Raw genomic sequence first — 21,705 nt, 5'->3', positions numbered from 1 at the left:
ATTAATATGACCAAAATGAGAGGTGTTACGCTACTAAATTACATTTTTTAAGTACCACAAAATAGACTATGTTAGAAATAACACTAAATCAAAAATGATATCTATTTTAATTCATGTGCAAACCGCTAGTATAGACTATTAACATGAAGTGGTTTAGCCCTACAATGGAAGCCTAGTGATGGAATAGATATAGTAAATTGAAGTAATAAAATTTTAACAAAGAAAATGGGAAAAGGAAATGGAAGCATGGGTATTGGCTTCTAGGACCCAAATTGCCGGTCCTTTTCATTTGTAACATCTCATTTTTTAGGGATAAACTAAATTTGTTAAATAAAGTTATAATAGTACTAAAAGAAATAGGTGTTGTTTGTGTTTGTTATTTAAAACAATTTACATTTATTTAAGAATGTTTTTTGACTTATAAGGTGAAAAATTAGAATTTTAAAAATATATTAGAACTTCTAAAATAAATTCAGGTGCTCTTTGCTTTAAAACTGAAAGATAAAAATAAAGAGATTAAATATCCTCCTATATTTTTTTGTTCCTACCGATCCTTCTTAACATTTAAATGATAACATATATCATAGTAGTATTCTAAAATTTCATTAAATGAGCATTAAATGTTACACATGTCACCATTTTATTGAGTAGAAAGATATATAGGATCAAAAAGTAAGAAATATTTGAAAAAGTGATGTTGAAATAGGGATGGCCTATAAATACATAAAGTAACCAATCATTCAAGTCAAATTCCTCCTAATGAGTAATCTTGCCATAATTATTAAGACAAAAACATCTAAAAGAAACTACACATCATCTTCATCAATGGTGCTAAAAAAGCCATCAAAATTCAAATCAACAGAAAAACACAAACACCTCATTACACACGTCGCTGTTTCCTGAGTCGACACCCGTTATGTGGCTTCCTAGTGGTATCCTCAATATACACAATCGGATTCCTATCTGATCTCGAATGCGTATATCCATCTCTAAACCCCAAAATCGCCAACTTCTTCCTTTTAAAAAAAGTAAACCCATTAACCTTCACAACAACCGACTTCAATCCCATACTTTTGGCCACACGTCCCACATGTTCAGCTGTCGCTTCAGCCGCATATTTTGACACCTTGGGCCCACCTTTCATTTCCGCCAAACATCCCGCCGATGCCCCCATTTTCTTATTCCCCTTTGAATCCGTCACAGTCACAAACGTGTTGTTCCTCATTAGTTTGATGTGGACGATATCCGCGTTGTGCTCGCTTCCAGATGAAGGATTGTCCCTCATTATTCCTCGGACAAAGTTCACATCGCGAGTGAACGGCCGAGTGTCCCGATTGAACCGAAGCGGTTCAATCGGGCGGTCTGAGCCGGAGAATCTCCGGCTCAGACCGTCAAAATAGCCCCCACCGCCGCTGGTTCTGACCGGGGGTTGTTGGTTTGGACCGGTGGTGGGGCCTCGCTCGAACTCGAACTCCTTTCGAGTAATGGAATGTATAGGACTTGCAAATTTTAACGAATTTGATTTTGGAAAATTGAGTTTTGTTGCCAAATTAGCCAAGAATCTAGGCATGGTGTTGTGAAGAAAAGAGTTGGGAGTCTAATTCCTGCAAAATAAAGCGTGTTTTGTAAATGAAGAAATAACAACCTACTTTTGTTGGGTTGTGAAGATAAACAAATAAATGAAAGTATGATCCTATTTTACTTGTTTTAGCCATAATACAATTTTTTAAAGTAGAATGCTTTAGAAAGAAAAAAAAATTAACAATGCTATATTCTAGCAAAAAGAATGTGAAGATAAACAAATAAATTCAAGTAGGGTTCTACTTGCATTCAGTCCTAATGTAAATTTAGTGTGAAATGTAACAAATAGCAATGGAATTTTATTGATTTGCTTATTAGAATTTTTGAAAAATTAATGTCGAATAAGATATATATATATATATATATATATATATATATATATATATATATATATATATATATATATATATATATATTGAAAGTGCAATGCTATAATATGTTAAAATTTTCAAAGTAGAATGCTTTAAGAAGAAAAAAAAAATGCAAGTAAATGGAATGAAAGTAGGATGCTATAATATACGGATAACAAAAAGTACATTGCCAATAAGAAACAATAACAAGAAAACATATATATAACTTTCAAGGCTATATGAAAAAAAAAATTAAAAAAAAAATAAAAAAATAGCAGCATAATCTAATTGATTTATTTATTATAGCATCCTACTTTGTAAAATCTACCACTTGTAGCAATATCAGCCTAAGACAAACAAAGCAACTTTCACATCTATAATACACAATTAGATGAAACTAAATTGCTATTTCGTGCATGTAGAATTAACTTTTATATATGTATCTATATAAACCTAATTTTGTTTCATAACAATACAATTGTTTGAAAAAGATTACTATAATTTAAAATTATCCTTGTCTCGATAAACAATGTTCAAGTTGTTTTTTAAACAGTTTCCATGATTCAAAACCTTTCTTGTCTTACATGTAAATTTTCGTCCCCTTAACAAGTTAAACCACATTTTCTTGTATCTCAAATGGACATGTGGCTTTATAATTTGGCAAACAAAGTACTTCACTTCTAGTGTTATCTACTTATATTCCTGATGATTTTTTTGTTACTTTTAAACAAGTCTTTTATTTGTTGCTAAGATACATTATGAAGTGGTTTTTCTTTTCCATAGTTAGCTTATTGAATCAGATAGGCCCATTCAAATCTTATTAACACAAATATCTTTTATCTTACTGGATTTATTAAGTGATTTTTTAAAACAACAGTCTTGACTAATATCAAGAAAATCAGATTATACGCTTCATTGATTTCAATAAAATTCATGTGCTTTCTCGATTAAAAAAAAAGCATCAGCTTATCAAGAGGTGTATAGAACCAGAAAAAGAAAGTGGGATTCCAACCCAGAAATTAGGAACAAGAATTGAGCTCGAGATTCAAAATCGAACAACAAAGTCATATGCTTCATCGATTCCAGAAATCAAACATCATGTATCGATCCAGAAGGTTACCAGATGAAGAAGCAGTAGCGGTAGCCGGCGCCGGCGATAGGAAGTCTGGAGCGGAGATTGGAGAAGGGTCGCAGCTCTTCTCTCTGTTGAACGTTCTGAAGGAAATGAACCTAACGGCGTGAACGAGGGTATTTCGATCGGGGGGAAACGGGGGTATTTCGGTAATTTTAACTTTAAAAGGCCAAAAGCTATTATACCAAAAAGTCATTTCGAAACAATTACATATTTCATATCCAAACGTTTTTTTTTTCTTTTTTTTTTTCTTTTTTTTTTTAATATCGACCTTACTAAATCAATACTCGAAAGTAATACAAGACGATATGTTTATTGTTTTAATTTTCAATGAAATCCACAAAGGCATGTTCATTATATGAAAATTTAAAATACTTATTCAATTAAATTTACACACAACAAAACAACATTCGGTTTTGTTTAGAAAAAACCAAACCCACCATAAAAGAAAGTATGGGTTTTAGTCTTTTTGCACATTGCATACAGTAACAATGTACTTCCAATCAATAAAACATAATCCAATGTTGTAGCGAAATGAAAGTATGTTACTATCATATCTAAATATTAATTACATTGTTATGATGGGTAGAAAATTTGATGCAAATTGAGATGTTTATGTTGAGATGCTTAACAAATAACAAGGAACACGAAAAAGCAGAAGAAGCAAAACCGGCAACATGCCACCTGTTGCTACAAGTTAATAATATGATCCCATGGATTTTAAAATGTCTAACAATTGTGTTTATGAACACAAAACCATCACCTACGGCCTGCCATTTTGAAGTTTCATTGTGGGTTTGTTAAACAAAGCTAAATGTTCGCATAATATGAAGTAAAAACAACCCAATTTTTGCACATGAATATATATGTTAAAATAAAGAGTAAATACAAATATCCATGTATGTATATCATATATAAAATAAAAAAGTCTAAATGGGTGTTTGAGATTGCTTATTCAAAACAACTTAATGTTTATCTGCAAAAGTGTTTATTAGCTTTTCTAGTGTCAAAATGGAGTTCTATAAAAAAAATGTTCGGAATAGCTTATCCGATATCAAATCATAATAAGTTGATAAGTTGTTTTTAAGTGGTTGTCGATTTATGTTTATAGATGCGAAATGACCAATAAGGGTAGGATATATATATATATATATATATATATATATATATATATATATATATAATAGGGTTAATATGGTAAATTATTTTAAATAAGTCAAAGTTATTTTAAATAAGTTAGAACACATTAGCTTATTAAAAACTCTTTATTTAAGCCAACAACTGTTTGGCACTTTTATTTTTAATTCATCTTAACATTAAAAACTACTTATTAGCGGTGTCAAACCGCAATAAGCTAATAAACACCTTAAATAAGCAATCTCAAACACCCTTTAAATGGGACATTTTATTGGACATGCACCCATGCTATTCGTGCAAATCTCATACAATATGTTACAACCTAAAGGGTGGTAGAACCAATGGACATATTAAATAAAACACAAATAGTACAATACAGTTCATCACATTTGACATATATTTATGTAATGTAATCTAAATAGACCATACCCCTGAATATATAAAGTGACAAATACTTTCATCAATCATCCTAGGACAAAAGGGTGATTAACTAGTATCGATTCATCCTTTCGAATATATAAAGTGACAAATACTCTTATCAAGGGAATCGACCAAAGGGCATGAAATGGGGGGGGGATGTTCTCTCCTTATCATAGGCACCACAGAGACCTAAACCAAATCAAAGGATTCCCATATTATTGTGTACACATCTTGTGTACCAGTGGGTTTTGAAATATGACTAAGGCACCTCGTGGAGGTGCCTTAGTCATATTTCAAAACCCACTGGTACACAAGATGTGTACACAAATCAAAGGATTCCCATATTATTGTGTACACATCCTCTAAGGGCTACTTCTGGGTTTGTTGATGTACAAGCATAGTAACATCATCGTACAATAAGAAAATCTTTATAAAATTTTAAATGATTAACAATATTGTAAGCACATAATATTAAAATTATACCTCAATAACCTATGAGGGCACCTCAGCTTGGGGCTACGCCATTATACAGGTGCAATAATACTACCATACTATAAATCTATAAGAAAATGATTATACTCTCCTCGTCCCATATTTATAGTCAATGTTTCTTTTTTTGGTTTGTCCCAAAGTAATAATCTACTTCTAAATATAAATATTCATTTTACCAAAATACCCCACATTATTAGTTAACCTACCATGGAATTAAATGCAATAAAAAGATGGAACTAAATGCAACTAAAGGGTATAATTGTCATTTCATTTAATAAAGTTGGAGGTAATTAATGTTTCCTTAATCTGTGTGTTTTTTTGTATGTGGACAGTAATTTTGGGACGGATGGAGTATAATTTTAAATGATCAACAATATTGTAAGCACATAATATTATAATTGTACCTTGGCATCATGTGAGGGCCTCTATGGGGGTATGTCGTTCTATGTCGGTAACAACATTACAATACAATAAGAAATGAATTATATAATTTTATGATCAACTTATTATTATAAACATATAATATTAAAAAAAGTATCGTGGCATCTTGTGAAGGCCCCTCTGTCTCGAGGGTACGACAAACGACTCTACTACGAACATTCACTCGGGAAAACGCCATAATGTATGGGGTTTAGCATCTCTAATCTAGGTTATGGAAGTCTACCCAGCATACCCTCGATCAATGAAAGACAAATATAATACACTTGTACAGTATCATAAACGAATATCAACAACCCCTTATATTCATTAACATCTACTCGTAACTTCGTTATGATTATGTCCTTTGCTTCTGATGTTGCGCCTCTAGTGGTTTGTGGTGGTGGTGATCGAGCTATTGGTTGTGGTGGTGTGGATAGAGATGTGATGGGATTACACTACATCTTCTTATGTTGTGGTGTAAAAGGAGGTTACCTTTTGGGGGATAGTGTGAGAGATGGTAAATTGCCATGCGGTGATGGAGGTATGCATCCTTATATATAGTTTCTTAGTGTTGTAGGTAAATCATATGTTCCCATGTACCCTTTTTATTAACATTTTTTTTTCAAAAACCTTACTTAGGGATAGGCCTACAAAGTTATATATCAACGCTTTGTTCTTATGAAGGCAATGTGCTTTAAAATTTTTATCAAATTATTGCAGTAACAATTATTATGTATTCTGATGACAATATTATACTTGGTTATATTTTTAAAATATCTCATGCCACCTCGTGTGGAAATCTTTCATGTAGTGTTTGTGATACTCAATTTTTGTTGAATATAAAATATCATCATCTGAAAATTTATGTGCAAAAGTATTCATATTTTGGTTTAAGATGTAATTTAGATGGTTCACTTTTGCATGTATATCCTTCAATTTGGAGTTAGTTTGATGTGTTGAATGATCAGACTCTTTAAAGTTGCAATTTAAAGTGTTCCAAAATTCACACGCAACAACCATTTGCTATTTGTTAGTTTCCACATTCATTATCTTCCAAAATGTCAATGTAAGCTTTTGCCAACGCCACTTCTTCATATTCAGTTATGGATTTCTGATGTTGTGTCGATTTGTCACTTCATTCTTCGTGTTGGTTTGGGTGATTGTACGGGAATGGGGACGACTAGCATCCATTTGGAAATGAATTGGAATGAATATGGAGAAAATGTAAATGGATTGGAAAGAAATGAAATAGAATTAAATAAAGTTGGAATGTAATTGGAGAGAAGATGTGGCTTTTGTAGTGGATGAAGGTTGTATTTATAGTTGGTAAAAGTGATAATTTTTTTTTTTTTTTGAAAATTTAACCATAGTTAAACTGTCAAGGAGAGAGAGAGAGAGAGAGAGAGAGAGAGAGAGAGAGAGAGAGAGAGATGCAATGGTTTAGCTAGCCCATTTCTCACTCGAGGTGTCACTTGTGTAACCGATACCGCCTTAAATCAGGTGTTCCCTAGTTTCACTTTGTCCACTTTTTTTAGTTTAAAATTTTTACCTAGTTGTAACCAATGAAATTTACTTTGTATTTGCATGATATTGGTGTAATTGACTAGAATTTTTAAAATACAATATTGTATTAAGATACACAAAATAGAAGTATGATTCATATAATATACAATTCAATAAAAATTATCTTATTTCTTGCATTTAACCTAACATATGCATGTAATAAACTATAGATCCAATTCCCTCGCCTAAACTTATAAGCTCTAAGAATCAAACCATTCTAACACAATTTTTCTTATCTCTTTTTCATCAAGTGTTGTAGTAATAAATAATAATTAAAACATATTTGAAAAACATAAAAGAACACTTTAGAAATTCAAAAGGAAAACAAATATGTAACGAAAATAGGACTTAATGGGAAACATCACCTAAAACCATAAAGCACAAAACATCCCAATTTTCACTTCCAACAAACTAATGAAGATTATGAAACAAATTTAGAAAGGCGATCAAGGGCGACAACAAGATTGCTAAGGCAAAGTATCAACTTATCACCATTAAGTCTTGTCAACTCCTCATTAGATCCACCATTGATTAAATCCTGTTTCACAATAGCTTCAATTAATTCTGCATTTTCTCTAACATTTTCAGCCACTATTTGTTCTTGATTCTCATAATCAATTACATTCAAAATGTCGTTTGTTGGTATGGAACTGTATTCCTCCACTTTAATCTCTTTGGTTTTGATGGGTTTCTTTGGCTTTGGTGTGTCTTCTATGCTGCGTTTTTGAGGTATTATCTTTGATCTTTGTTTCTTTGAAGCTTCAAGGAAACAAAACAAGTTGGTTTAATTAGGGCAAAAATTTCACATGTTAAATAGTACCAAAAAACTTTTATAGTCAAGACAACTTCTTTTGTAGATTTGAACTTTTTTGTTTTTATACACAGGCATTTGTTTAAGCTACAAAACATAGATTACACAAGTAAGAAAGTTTGTGAGCTTGTATAACTGAATGAGTAGTTATAGCTTGATTATAAAGCTATATTTGGAAAGGAATGGATAATCATATAAATTACCAACAGGGTTGTTTAGTTTCAGATTATAATGCAAAATTGCATTAGTTAAAAGTTCAAACAAAGCAAACACTTTAATACCATTTAAATTGGAGCAAAATCAGTTCAAATTTAGAATCAGTGAGCTCCAACTCCATTTTAGAAGCTTAAACTGAAGGTCCCAATGGAGATTATCAAAAAGAAGGAGTTAATCTAAAGAACTGAGACTAATCACAGCATAACAAAACCTAATCCTTTTTTTTTTTAGTTAGAATTCATACCAACTTTCTGGTGATTTGAGGCAGATATTGGTCTATTTGTTGTATACTTCTATTCCCAATTTTCATTCAAAGCTGAAGCCCAGATTACTTAAACGAAAGGCTATGAAATGCATAAATTACATACCAGATTGTACAAAGGAAGCGAGAACAGGCTCCGGCAGTGCCTCAGGATCACTATCGGGATCCGTATCACATCCACCTTCGTAGTCCCTCACGTACCATTCAATCACCTTAAATAACTCGGAATTGAAACTCACCTTTTTGGATCCAGACTGTTTGATTTTCTTGTAATCGGAGAGCAAAGAGTCCCACTTCCTACGACACTGGTTCAGGTTGCGATTCACGCCCAACGCGTTGCAATTCTCGACAATGATCTTCCATTTCTGGAAGGAAGCGAGGGTGTCGCCACAATCAGCTTCCACCGCAGAGACCTCGTTGACTAGAATTAGGGATTCCTCCACGGTCCAATCGGGCGCCACCTTCGATCGAGTACGGAGGGCACCAACGCCGTCGTGCTCCATGGTGTATTATGGTGAGTGCTATGAGTTCGATTACGCGCTAGAGATGCGTAGGATATCATATTTATCATGTATATTTAATTTTGAATAATAATCGAAGATGATAAACAAATGGGGATGTAGCTCAAATGGTAGAGCGCTCGCTTTGCATGCGAGAGGCACGGGGTTCGATCCCCCGCATCTCCATTTGATACCTTTTGTTTAACTCCTTTTTTTCAAAAGGACAAATCTCAATAAGAAATAATATACACATATTTTGGATTTTTAATTTAGGTTGTTATGAAATATTAGTTTGTGAAATCTCCATTGGATTCTCTATTTCTTCCATAACTCTCCATCATTATTTAGCATTAGTAATAACCATTTTAATGTGTTTTATGAATGTAATAATACACCATCATAATGTGCATTCATATTATAGTTTTATTTGGATAGTATAAATAGTGAGTCATATGTATTAGAAACTTGATGATTTCATCACAAGTATTGGAATAAAAGTTCTCTCTACTCTCATGTCTTTTTTTACTTTATAATTTATCTTGTTATTTGATCATATTTTATAACACGTTATCAGCACGACTCTACCATATAGCTCTAACTCCTTATTGGTCTTGTCATTTTCAGGTATGTATTTTTTATAATTTTACATGTACAATGCTTACAACTTATTTTATGGAATTTCTTAACTAACAATTCCTTACATTACAAGTCTTTATTTTGATTTCTATTTTCATTATGGAAAACAATGCTAGAGAACATTTTCTCTAGTTTTCATACTACTAACATGCTCCTGCAGTAGCAATATCATGAGAAATGTTTAAAATAAATATGAATTAATCTCATGTCTTCTTGTGGCTAAACAAAACAATGAGTTACTAATGAAAAATAATCAATCAATCTCGACCGGTTCTAGTACATTCCCTGAAGTGAATGCAACTCATATAATCATAATAGTCATGAGTCTAACCGAGGTCGTGGAGGTTATCATAATCATCATAAAAATAACAATATAAAAGTAACCACCAGAAGTTGGAAAATAGCAAAAATCCACATCCTAATGATAAAAGTGGTCAAGGCAAAAAAAAAAAAAAAAAAAAAAAAAAAAAAAAAAAGTTGAAAATGTTTGTCACTGATGTGGAATGACCGATCATTGGTCTTGTATTGCTTACCAAAACATTTTGTTGATCTTTATCAAGCTTCTCTAAAATATAAAGAAAAATATCGAAACCAATTTTATTCAAAGTGATATCTATGAAGATCAACCAGAAATGATACATTTGGATGTTGTCGATTTTCTTGTCTACCCCGAAGGGACAAGTGGTCATATGGATGGTGATTTATCAGAATAACGTATAGTTTTGTTTCATGATATTTATTATGTTTTTATGTCATATTCGTTTCATGAGAAATGATATCGTCACAATCTTCCCAAATTAATAAAATATGAATTTATTTCTTTAAGTCGAATGTTTCTTATGTTTTATTTATTTATTGAAAAGAAACATGGATATTCGCAAAAGAAATAATGATGATATATTTCTTGCAGACAATGCAAGAAAATATTAATATAATAACAGGTAATGGAAAAATGATTGAAGGCTTCGGAAGAGCGAATATAATATTACAACAAGGGACACTAATTACAAATTAGTGATGCATTATTTTCGTCTAAATCACCAAGATTGAAGGCTCCGGAAGAGCGAATATAATATTACCACAAGTGACAATAATTACAATTGGTGATGCATTATTTTCATTAAAATCATCAAGAAATTTATTAAGTTTTAAGGATATTCGGTCTAACAATATATCATATTAAAACAACTAATGATGGTAATAAAAATTATCTCAACATTACAAAAATGATATCGGATAAGAAAAGTTTTTTGTGAAAAAATTACATGTATTGTCCTCCGGATCGTACTATACAAATGTTACAGTGATTCATGCTATTGAAAATAAAAAATGTATGATATTACCTTCATAATTTGGCATGACCGGTTGGGTCATCCCGGATCAATTATGGTATGTAGAATAAATGAAAATTCAAGTAGTCATTCCTTGAAAAACCAGAAGATTTTTCAAGATAATGAATTGTGTTGCATGCTCTCCAGGAAAATTAATTTCCAGTCCATCATTGAACAAAGTTGGGTATGAAAGTCTTAGTTTCTTATAAAGAATTCAAGAGGATGTATATGGACTAATTCATCCAACACCATGTAGACCATTTAGATATTTTATGATTTTAATTGACGCGTCAACTAGATGGTCACATGTGTGCTTCTTGTTTAATAATAATTTGGTTTTTGCAAGATTACTTGCATAAATAATTTGCCTAAGGGCACAATTTCCCGATTACCCAATTATGAAAATTTGACTTGACAATGTTGAAGAATTTACATCATAAGATTTTAATTATTATTCCATGTTGATTAGGACAACTATTGAACATCATGTTGCATATGTTCATACACAAAATGGTTTAGTTGAGTGTTAATCAACACTTTTAATTAATTGCAAGACCATTACTAATGCATTCTAAACTTCCTATATTGACATGGGGCATGCAATTTTACATGCAACATCACTTATATGCATAATGATAACTAGTTATCATGAGTTCTTCCCTATTCAACTGGTTTGCGGTCAGTAACCAATTATTTACCATCCAAGGATGTTTGGATGTACAATTTATGTACCCATTTCTCCACCTCACTTCATAAAAATGGGTCCTCAAGAAGAATGAGAATTTATGTTGGATATGAATCTCCATCTATAATAAAATATTTAAAATCATCAATTGGAGATTTATTTACAGCTATATTTGATGATTATTATTTTGATGAATCATATTTTCCAACATTAGGGGGAGAAATAAAGAAGCTGGAAAATAAAATCTCTTGAAAGGAATTGTCACTTTCAGTTTTAGATCCTCGTTTAAGTCAATGTGAACTTGAAATAAAAAAGATAATTCATTTACAAAATGTAGCAAATCAATTGTCAGAAGCATTTACTGACCCTAAGTGGGTTACAAAGTCTCATGTACCAGCTATACTTACTCAAGTTAGAATTGACATCCCAGAAAGAAGGAAAAAAATACAACTGCAAATGAATCTTAGGCACGCTTGAAGTGTGGAAGATCAGTAGGTTCCAAAGATAAAAATCATCGAAATGAAATGAAGCAAATATAATTGATGGTCCAAAAGAGAAAACAATGTCTTTTGAAAAGATTAATGAAGCTCCAGAAGAGCCCAATGACATAACAAAAGAAACTGAGGTACCTGAAAAAAATGAAAATGATGAGATCTCAATAAATTATTTCATGACAAAAAATAAGATGGAACCAAAATAAGATAGACGTCGACGATAATTTTTCATATCATGTTCCGCGCGCAATTATAATGAAAATGAGGATCTTGAACCTAAATCGATTGAGTAATGTATGAATAGAAAATATTGGCCAAAATGGAAAGATGAAATAAATAAAGAGCTTAATTCTATTACCCAACGAAAAGTTTTTGGACCTGTAGTCCGTACACCAAACAGAGTAAGAACAATGGGACACAAATGGGTATTTATGCGCAAAAGAAACGAGAAAAATGAGGTTGTGAGATATAAAGCAATATTTGTTGCACAAGGTTTTACCCAAAAGCCCAAAATTGATTATGAAGAAACATAGTCTCCGGTAGTTGATGCAATTATATTCAATTATTTTATAAGTTTAACAACATATGCAAAACTGGAGATGTGTCTAATGGATGTATTTACCGCTTATTTATATGGTTCACTTGAAAATGATATTTATATGAAAATCTCAAAAGGGTTTAAGGTGCCAGAAGCACAAACTCCTAATTCTCGTGAATTATATTCGGTAAAATTAAATAAATCTTTGTATGGATTGAAACAATATGGTAGGATGTGGTTCAATTGTTTAAGTACGTTTCTTTTAAAAGATGGCTATAAAAATGATCCATTAAACCCATGTGTATTCATAAAAAGATCCGGATCAGAATTTGTGAGAATAGTTGTTTACGTATATGATTTGAACATAATTGGAACTCCAGGAGAATTGGAAAATGTCACTTCTTGTTTGAAAGAAAAATTTGAAATGAAAGATCTTAGTAAAACGAAATTTTGTTTGGGTCTTCAAATTGAGCACACCAAAAATGGAGTTTTTGTACATCAATCTAGTTATCTAGAAAATGTGCTTAAAAAGTTTTATATGGATAACTCACATCCGTTGAGTACCTTGATGGTAGTAAGGCATTTAGATGCCAAAAAGGACCAGTTTCGGCCTTATGAAAAACATTAAAAACATCTTGGTCCCGAAGTACCATATCTTAGTGCTATTGGTGCACTAATGTATCTTGCTAATAATACGAGACCTAATATATCTTTTGTTGTAAACTTATTAGCAAGATATAGTTCTTGCCCAACAAGAAGACATTGGAATGGAGTTAAACACATTCTTCGATATCTTCGAGGTACAATGGATATGGGCTTATATTATTCAAATTCATCAAATGAGGAGTTAATTGGTTATGCAGATGCTGGATATTTGTCTGATTCACACAAAGCTCGATCCCAAACAGGTTATTTATTCACTTGTGGAGGTACCGCAATCTCTTGGCGTTCTGTTAAACAAACTTTAGTTGCTTCTTCTTCTAACCAAACAGAGATTATAGCAATTCATGAGGCAAGCCGTGAATGTATTTGGTTAAGAAATTTAACTCATCACATTCGTGAGAGTTGTGGTCTAACTTCTAATAGGGACGCTCCAACCATATTATATGAAGATAATGCGGCTTGTATAGCCCAATTCAAGGAAGGGTTTATCAAAGGAGACAGAACTAAACATATATCACCAAAGTTTTTTTTTTACTCATGATCTTCAAAAAGAGCGTGGCATCAACATCCAGAAAATTCAATCAAGTAACAACTTGGTAGATTTGTTCACTAAAGCGCTCCCTACATCCAAATTTGAAAACATGGTACAAAATATTGGAATGCGACGCTTTAAGGAAATCAAGTGATGTGATGATCAGGGGGAGTTGGAAACACATTGTACTCTTTTCCTTAGCTATGTTTTTCCCACTGGGTTTTCTTAGCAAGGTTTTTAACGAGGCAATTGTTCCAAATATCTATTATTAATCATGTACTCTTTTTCCTTAACAAATGGTTTTTCCCATGAGGTTTTACCTATTAAGGTTTTAACGAGGCGTGATACAATCGTCATTCAAGGGGGAGTGTTATGAAATATTAGTTTGTGAATGACCATTGGATTCTCCATTTCTCCCATAACTCTCCATCATTATTTAGCATTAGTAACAACCATTTTAATGTGTTTTATGAATGTAATAATACACCATCATAATGTGCATTCATATTATAGTTTTATTTGGATAGTATAAATAGTGAGCCATATGTATTAGAAACTTGATGATTTCATCACAAGTATTGGAATAAAAGTTCTCTCTACTCTCATGTCTTTCTTTACTTTATAATTTATCTTGTTATTTGATCATATTTTATAACAGGATAGTGTTTTTGAAAAATAGTTACCAACTAATGGTACTTTGAAAATTATGTATTTATTATTTAAAGAGAAAAGAAAATGGCCGGTCAATGCTTAAAATGGAAAGAATTATCCTCACAAGCATTTCTTGTCTTTCCCTCACAAACCTCTTCTTTTTTCTTTCTCTCATGTGATCTTTTCCCTGTGACTTTGTGATTTTGTCGTTGCCCCACCATTCCTAATGGGTGTCTCTTCATCAGATGTCATTGGTTCACCGTACCTTAATCATTTTTGACTCATCTACTATCATGTTTGTGCCTTGAAGGTTGACGAATATAGACGCAATATTCGTGCAACTGTAAGAGAGATAAAACACCTCTAGCATGTTTTTGCAGTACTGATAGATGAAGTTTTATAACACTTTGTTTTTGTATTTTGATAAAAGATTAAATTAAATAAGAATAATTTTATCGTCTTTCCCTCACAAACCTCTTCTTTTTTCTTTCTCTCATGTGATCTTTTCCCTGTGACTTTGTGATTTCGTCATTGCCCCACCATTCCTAATGGGTGTCTCTTCATCAGATATCATTGGTTCACCGTACCTTAATCATTTTTGACTCATCTACTATCATGTTTGTGCCTTGAAGGTTGACGAATATAGACGCAATATTCGTGCAACTGTAAGAGAGATAAAACACCTCTAGCATGTTTTTGCAGTACTGATAGATGAAGTTTTATAACACTTTGTTTTTGTATTTTGATAAAAGATTAAATTAAATAAGAATAATTTTATCGTCTTTCCCTCACAAACCTCTTCTTTTTTCTTTCTCTCATGTGATCTTTTCCCTGTGACTTTGTGATTTCGTCGTTGCCCCACCATTCCTAATGGGTGTCTCTTCATCAGATATCATTGGTTCACCGTACCTTAATCATTTTTGACTCATCTACTATCATGTTTGTGCCTTGAAGGTTGACGAATATAGACGCAATATTCGTGCAACTATAAGAGAGATAAAACACCTCTAGCATGTTTTTGCAGTACCGATAGATAAAGTTTTATAACACTTTGTTTTTGTATTTTGATAAAAGATAAATTAAATAAGAAATAATGTATATATTATGATAGTTTTCAACTTTTTTTTTTTAAATAATTTTCTAAAAGGACTCGATACAATAAGAAACAATTATAGGGAAAATGATGTGTAAAGGTAAGTATCAAAATTGTCAAAAGAAAAAAAATGTAGAGAAAATGATACAGAAACATAAATACATAATTAAGTTTGTGTGTGTGTGTTTTTTTTTCATCAAAATTATATTTTTGCATAATAGGTTATTAAAGTACCATTTTACTGTTTAAACAGGAAAACCATCCAAATTAAATCTGGTAATCATGTAAGCTTAGATTACATGACATGACACACAGTGCACATAAGTTATACATACGAAAAATTAATGTTACTTTTTTTTTTTTGTTGATTGACAAACAAGGGCAACTAAAAGAAAATTATGAAACCTTAGGGATTTATTTAAAAAAATGTTATTTGCAAAGATTCCACTCTCGTCTCCTATTTAGTCCACTGTTTGAACCTTGCTTCTCCTCATTGCTAAAACCCTAAAAAGGTTGAATTCAAGAACAAAATTTATATTTCCGTTACCACCTTTTGTCAATAATATTTTACTTAAACAAAATTATCTTCCAACATTTTGCTAAGCTAACAACTGATGAATACAATTCCAAAAATGAGAAGGAAAAGAAAACAGAAATAGAGCACACGATAAATGTATGGTCAAATTACAATTCCATAATAGTCAACCACTCATAATAAGTCAAAGATTGTGTTCTAAACTTGGAATTATTACCACAAGTATTCAGAGAGCGAGCTAAAGACAATACCTACTAAACGCATCAACTCAAAAGAGACCAAAACAAGCCACGGTTTCTTTTTTTCCTTTTTGATCAAAAATCAAGTGACCCTGACCCCATCGATGGAGGAAGTCCCGAAAGAGACAGATGGTCTCTGTGGATCCTTTCACCCGAGTTTTGGCCTCCTCCTAAAGATTCCACTTCTTGCTTCCCGAGTTGTTGCACATCCTCAGGAGATAGTATCTTGATATACCAGACACTATTTACAAATGCCCTGTTGCATACACACATATATTTCAATAAATCTTCAACTAATTTATAAGTTTCAATAAATAAAGCGACTACTTACTCCCAAGGGTCGTCTCCAAGGAGAAGAACATCATTCTCCCTGTCAACGAATACAAGCTGCCAGCCTGATCTTTGAGGGTCTTCAAGCAAACCCTCGATCCCAAACATTTCACCCAATTCCTCACGCAGCTCATGGTAGCTGTTGAATCGGCTCATGTCCAATGACCTCCCTACACACCCCGATTTATAAACCTACAAAACACACGCATCAAACATTTCACTTCGCTCAAATCCATCTACGTCTTTACTTTTTACAAAATTAGCAATGATACCTTCACAAATGTCCGGTTGCGATTAGGGGTAGTTTGGTCGATTTGTCCTCCTCCTCCTCCTCCTCCTGTAGGTGTTAACAACTCGGAAGAGTCTTGCATGTAGTAAGGCATTGGGGACAAATCGGTGGTGTCGATTGTTGGAAGTAGAAGCCCGGATGAATCGATGTTAATTTGATTGAATAAATTCTGATTTTGTGTCGCATCCAAACTTGAAGATTCCTGATCAATGGAATTCGAACTACCTCCGTCTTTCCCTTGAAAGGGTGAAGTCGAACAAGTGTTGACTTGTGGTTGACCAAATTTCGATACCCACGATTGTGTTTGACTTTGACCTTGACCGGTTCTTGAAAAATTTGGATCGGAGACTAACATGGTGGTTTGAGGGGCGATATTGGAAGTGAATTTGGGATCCATGAAGTCTGTCTTTGGAAACGAAGGAGAGGGAATACTCGATTGCATCATGTTGTACGTCTCCGTGTATGGATTTTGCTGATGTTGTTGACTCTCTTGGTTCTGAGTTGACCGTGTTAAATTCTCCAACATTTGACCATGACTATGAAGAAATGACGGATCTACCCTTTGCTGTGGGATGATTGACATTGACTGATGAGTTATTGGGGTGGTGGAGTGTTGAAGGTATTGAACAGGCTGTTGAAATTGTAAGAGTTGTTGTTTCAAAGCATCGCCACTTCCTACACCCTGTAACCCTGCTGCTAATGCAGCTTGATACTGGTGGTTGAGGTTGGTTTGGAGAAATGACGGATCTACCCTTTGTTGCATCCATGGAAACATTCCACCAGATTGAAAGTTTAGAGAATTAAGTGCTTGCTCACCTGTTTCCCCTCTCAACCATGCCATTCCATTGACTGCATCATCTCTGCTGTCTCCTGAAACAAATAAATAACTTCAAATTGAATACAAAAAAAAGATTTGGAATTGAAAGAAAGATTGATAGTTTTATACCTTGAAAAGATGAAGCTCCAGGGTACCATGGTCTTTTCAACCGAAGAGGAAACAAAGATGGATACATGGGAAAAGTTGTTAATGGTTCGATTTCCCATAATGACACACGTGGCTGCCTTTCCCCTGCTGTTGATTCATCCCATCCAACCTATAAATAAAATAACGGTTGAATGGAATGGAATGGAATGGAATAAGAAAGGTAATGGAATCAGTAATTACCTTGACAGATCGCCAATGAGAATTGGGCCAACGAGTAGGATCTAAATCACCAATGCCAGTAATTGTCCCCATGTATCTATATTATATATTTATATTTATACAAATCATTCCCATGTAACATTAACATAGTACAAAACAAACATAAAGTTTTGACTTTCATATGTTGTTGTGTAGAAACAAGAAAATTGGGAAAGAAATAAGAATACCTGCGGACACTTGATTCTTCAGTTTCAAACAGCATACGGAAACGCATCCCAACAGAAACACGCGTATGATACACAGCTTTCACATATTTCGAAAGGGGAATCACAAATTCCGAAGGACTAGCCCTGAATGGAATTAGAAAGTCAAAAACCAAAACAAAATACTAAATCATAAATTATTTAAATTCCACCTTGGATTATAGAAGATTGTGAAGCAACTGTTGGTTGCAGCTGCATGAGCTGCAGCTGCAAGAAGCCCGATATGCATACTGTCACTTGATAGAACAGATGATGGCATCACAGTTTGTGGTCGACTTGCTCTCCTGATTCCCAAAAGAAGCTGATTTTTCTCATTCCTAATTTTCATATCAACAGTAAAAGTCAAAATTCAAATAGTCAACTGCAATATCAAATTGAATATTTGAAAATTTGAGAAATTACCAGATGAAAAGAACAGAGTCTCCTGCAACGAGTCTTTTTGCACTGACAAACACACTCCACCCTGTAGTGAGAAGATGGCGTTTCGGCTGCCCTGAATGTGAAGGAGAAGAAAACATGTAATGATTCAAGATTCAAGAATGAGAATGAGAATCTTTACATTTTTTTGTAATATTTTGCTTTATATAAATGAGAAGGGATCCAAATATCCAATACCTACCCCTGAAAATGTGTCTGAACTTCCACTCAACATCATGGAGATCTCTTGCAATAAGTTCTTGAGCAGGTGGTTGTTGAGAGAAATCCTGAAGGAAGAAAAAAAGAAGATGATTTAATTAATCAAGAAAAATGTGTAGGTTTTAAGGTTAAAATAGAAGGAATAGAATAATACAAGTGGAGGGAAAACTTTTTCAGCAGCACGTCTAGGAACAGAGAAGCCACCATGGGTGCTTGTGTCACTAGCTGTTAATGTCTTGCAGAAGTAATTAGTTGGTTGTCTACTTGGAATTCCCAACTCAACAGGAAGAAATGTATCCTTCTGCTCTTGCTGACATCATATTACACAAAAAAAAGAAAAAAAAAATTAACTTTTTTAATCCTCCAAATGGCGAATACATCAACATTGGTAATTTTTTTTACTTACGGGTGTCAATGGCTGCAATGTCATTTGAGCATACACTTCATCTGTCTCAACATCTGCCTGAAATTGGAACATGATAAGTCTTTCTTTGACCTCTAAGTTATACAAACAAGACGTTAAGATCATGTATATTTGAGGATATGAAATTATGAATGAAAACACACATGCATTGTGACATTGTGGAGTTGGCAGATCAATTGAGGAGGAAGGCTTGGGTAGTTGGGAATGTGAGAATCGATTTCTTTATTTGTAGTTGCAGCAACCTGGTTTTCATTTTCAATTAGATAGATTATAAGTAATCGGTCATCAAAATTAAGTAAATATATGCACAATTTGGGGGAACAAGAAGTATATAAGAAGGAAGAAGGAAGAACCTGTTCACTATGACCCTGAGGGAAATAAATTACACGGGAGCCTACTGTCGGTAGGGAAACAAGAGGGCCTGCACAAGCATGCCATAGCTCCGAATTCAAGCTTTTCTTTTCTCCTTCAATAAGCAATAAGAAACAATCAATAAATTAATCCCAATAGACACAGCTTTAGGTTAAAATACTTGATTAATCAAGAGTATACCACACGGACATTAATGTATACAATATATATACACGTACGTAAGAAGAATCCAAGAAAAGGACACTTACAGACATGTAAAGTCAAAAACAAAAACAAAGGAGTTGGAAGGAGATAGATAGATATAGATATGATATATATATACCTTCTTGAGGCTGCTGACCAGACCCTGATGTTGAAAGCTTCATATTATTTTATCTAAATCTTAACTTATTATATAAATATGTGTATTATTAATTAACTAATTTCATAAGCATGAGCTAAACGAATCCTCAGTGCAGCAGCTTCTCGGGGCTTAACGATCGTCGAATCCTAAACCCCTAAAAACTGCTGAATCAACATTCACTCCTTTTAATTATCAGCTCAATCGCTTCCTCCAAAGTCTAAAACACCTAACCTTCACATGCATTATTCCAAAGCTAAAAATCCCCCCTCCCATAGCTAAAAAGCAAAACCCTAACTAACCGAGCTCAGAAAACCAGTGGTTGTTCTGAAACATCGCCATGAGTGAACTTTTGTCCCCGATCGCTATCGAAAAAGTTGAAAAAAATAGTGAAAAGAAAGGAGAGAGAGTGGAGCATGAAGGGGTTATATAGGGGGTGGATATTGGATCCCGATCCGACCGACCATAGTCGACCTGAAGCAGAGAGTAGAGTAGAGAGAAGTGGAAGTGATAATGGAGGAAAAATGGATCAGAAGCGTAGGGAAATCCGTACCTGGAGATGAAGACCGTCGATTATAGAGGAGTGAGATGACAGGAGGCATGTGCCACCATCCTTCAGTGGTCGTTGTCAGAGTACGGACCTTCCGATTATAAAATTAAATAAATTCCTATTTTCCATAGATTTAAATAAAAAAGATAAAGAGTATATAATCATTTTATTTAATTTTTTTAATATTGCTCTTTATGGCAAACCTATTTTGTAGGCCTATAGCAAATCATTTTTAATTTTTAATTTATAATATAATTGAGATTTGAGAGGAAATGCTAAAAAGGCATAAGTTACATTCCTAATCTTTTGAAAAGATTATTATAGAAAAGTGTTTTCCACTAAATATTTTACTTTCTAATTTCAGTCATTTTGAGTTTTGACGGTTCCTTCGTATTGATTCATGACCAAGGAGCGTTAGAAATTGGGTAGGGTATAAAGATATAGATGGTTTGGTAATTTAAGGATTTCTGGGTAATTTAGGGTGCGTTTAGTTGCGGAAAAATAGACCGTTTTCCGAAAAAAAAATTCAAGAAAAATGAGAATTTTGAAAACGCGTTTAGTTCGTCTATTTTTCTAAATTTTTCACGGAAAACGAAAATTTTCCGTTTTCTAAAATTACAAAGAAGATGGAAAATTTTGGAAAACTGATAATCATTATTTTCCATATTTTTCTAATTCCAAATTTTTTTTATGAACACACACCCACTTCACCCCATCTACTTCTACCAACCCCCACCTTAACACCCCCCCCCCCCCCACACACACACACACACATACATATCCACCCACACACACACGCACACACACATACATACCCACCCACACACACACCAACCCACCCACACACACATACATACCCAGCCACACACACACCCACCCGCACACGCACACACACACATACATACCCATCCACACACACACGCACACACACACCAACCCACAAACACACACACATACATACCCACCCCCCCACACACCCACCCGCACACGCACACACACACACATACATACCTATCCACACACACACACAATCACACACATACATACCCACACACACACCCACCCACAAACACACA

At 33.5% G+C, this 21,705-nt stretch overlaps 3 protein-coding genes and 1 non-coding gene across 5 annotated transcripts; 1 reads left to right on the top strand and 3 right to left on the bottom strand.

The window, feature by feature from the left end:
- Positions 1 to 880: 880 nt before the first annotated feature.
- NFD3 (Ribosomal L18p/L5e family protein) lies at positions 881 to 1,570 on the bottom strand. Its single transcript, XM_078984145.1, has one exon. The coding sequence runs from the start codon at positions 1,568 to 1,570 to the stop codon at positions 881 to 883; it is 690 nt and encodes a 229-aa protein (XP_078840271.1).
- A 5,740-nt stretch (positions 1,571 to 7,310) lies between these two features.
- On the bottom strand, positions 7,311 to 8,923 carry LOC145036745 (uncharacterized). The gene is made up of 2 exons (XM_078985219.1): positions 8,491 to 8,923; positions 7,311 to 7,854 (listed from the first exon to the last, which is right to left on the bottom strand). Exons 1-2 carry the CDS (start codon positions 8,885 to 8,887, stop codon positions 7,517 to 7,519), a joined length of 735 nt encoding a protein of 244 aa, XP_078841345.1. The 5' UTR covers positions 8,888 to 8,923; the 3' UTR covers positions 7,311 to 7,516.
- Positions 8,924 to 8,997: 74 nt separating this feature from the next.
- TRNAA-UGC (transfer RNA alanine (anticodon UGC)) lies at positions 8,998 to 9,070 on the top strand. Its single transcript has one exon. It is a non-coding gene; the product is annotated as a tRNA-Ala (tRNA).
- A 7,082-nt stretch (positions 9,071 to 16,152) lies between these two features.
- Positions 16,153 to 20,712, bottom strand: LOC145036744 (auxin response factor 8-like). Of its 2 annotated transcripts, none has more exons than XM_078985217.1 (14): positions 20,633 to 20,712; positions 19,721 to 19,833; positions 19,511 to 19,609; positions 19,350 to 19,406; positions 19,098 to 19,253; positions 18,927 to 19,011; positions 18,710 to 18,800; positions 18,460 to 18,624; positions 18,272 to 18,394; positions 18,066 to 18,141; positions 17,847 to 17,994; positions 16,884 to 17,770; positions 16,613 to 16,803; positions 16,153 to 16,537 (listed from the first exon to the last, which is right to left on the bottom strand). In XM_078985217.1, the coding sequence occupies exons 1-14, from the start codon at positions 20,679 to 20,681 to the stop codon at positions 16,357 to 16,359; spliced, it is 2,421 nt and encodes an 806-aa protein (XP_078841343.1). In that variant the 5' UTR covers positions 20,682 to 20,712; the 3' UTR covers positions 16,153 to 16,356. The 2 variants fall into 2 exon arrangements, with proteins under 2 accessions (XP_078841343.1, XP_078841344.1); XM_078985218.1 differs by lacking the exon at positions 20,633 to 20,712 and adding an exon at positions 20,062 to 20,626.
- Positions 20,713 to 21,705: the final 993 nt, after the last annotated feature.

The sequence above is a fragment of the Lactuca saligna genome, chromosome 3, assembly GCF_052625555.1.
Source record: "Lactuca saligna cultivar CGN05327 chromosome 3, ASM5262555v1, whole genome shotgun sequence".
In the NCBI taxonomy this organism is placed as follows: domain Eukaryota; kingdom Viridiplantae; phylum Streptophyta; class Magnoliopsida; order Asterales; family Asteraceae; genus Lactuca; species Lactuca saligna.
The sequence above is the reverse complement of the archived record's forward strand: the minus strand, read 5'-3'. Positions and strand labels throughout refer to the sequence as shown.

Bases quoted from the DNA above. Each gene is read 5' to 3' on its own strand.
- NFD3 (XM_078984145.1), bottom strand. From the start codon at position 1,570: ATGCCTAGATTCTTGGCTAATTTGGCAACAAAACTCAATTTTCCAAAA.
- LOC145036745 (XM_078985219.1), bottom strand. From the start codon at position 8,887: ATGGAGCACGACGGCGTTGGTGCCCTCCGTACTCGATCGAAGGTGGCG. The intron at 7,855-8,490 runs GTATGTAATTTA...GTTTCCTTGAAG, and splicing joins CGCTTCCTTTGTACAATCTG to CTTCAAAGAAACAAAGATCA.
- LOC145036744 (XM_078985217.1), bottom strand. From the start codon at position 20,681: ATGCCTCCTGTCATCTCACTCCTCTATAATCGACGGTCTTCATCTCCA. The intron at 19,834-20,632 runs GTACGGATTTCC...TGCTTATTGAAG, and splicing joins TCGACGGTCTTCATCTCCAG to GAGAAAAGAAAAGCTTGAAT. The intron at 19,254-19,349 runs GTAAGTAAAAAA...ATATGATGTCAG, and splicing joins CATTGCAGCCATTGACACCC to CAAGAGCAGAAGGATACATT.